Raw genomic sequence first — 466 nt, forward strand, 5'->3', positions numbered from 1 at the left:
GACGAGGCGAGAGACCTAGTCGAAGCAGGAGGCGTGGCTCACACCCTGTCAGCTACTGTCACACTCAGTTTATGACTATGTTAACATATTAAATGAAAATAAATAAATCATAAATGTTAGGTTGACCGTACCTTTTTCCTGCTTCCTCCTCTTCCTCTTGTTGCAGATCTTGACTGTGCAGACTGAGAGGATGATGGCAACAATGAAGAACAAAATACCACCAACTATGGCTGCAGTTATAGCCTGCAAGGGAAAGTCAACTTACTCATAGGAAGGAAATATGCTCTGTAAAGAAAAGTACTAAATAAATACTGATATACAGTGAGATATCTACTAGGAGAAACTTTTCAGTAATATAAAGCAAATCAAGATATACAAATACTTCTTTATATACACTGACACAGCCCTCTAAGCTCATATTAGAATTCAAATAAAAGATTACCAGTCTTTTCTAAATATTTGCATT

The 466-nt window shown here is 36.7% G+C and overlaps 1 protein-coding gene across 1 annotated transcript in view; it reads right to left on the bottom strand.

The window, feature by feature from the left end:
• LOC119592773 (protein turtle homolog B-like) overlaps positions 1 to 466 on the bottom strand; it is a 45,158-nt gene that overhangs the window by 10,311 nt on the left and 34,381 nt on the right. Inside the window, exon 15 of the mRNA XM_037941705.1 lies at positions 132 to 243. Coding sequence (XP_037797633.1) covers positions 132 to 243 — 112 coding nt within the window. The remainder of the gene's footprint in view (positions 1 to 131; positions 244 to 466) is intronic.

Source organism: Penaeus monodon, chromosome 30, assembly GCF_015228065.2.
Source record: "Penaeus monodon isolate SGIC_2016 chromosome 30, NSTDA_Pmon_1, whole genome shotgun sequence".
NCBI classification, from domain to species: domain Eukaryota; kingdom Metazoa; phylum Arthropoda; class Malacostraca; order Decapoda; family Penaeidae; genus Penaeus; species Penaeus monodon.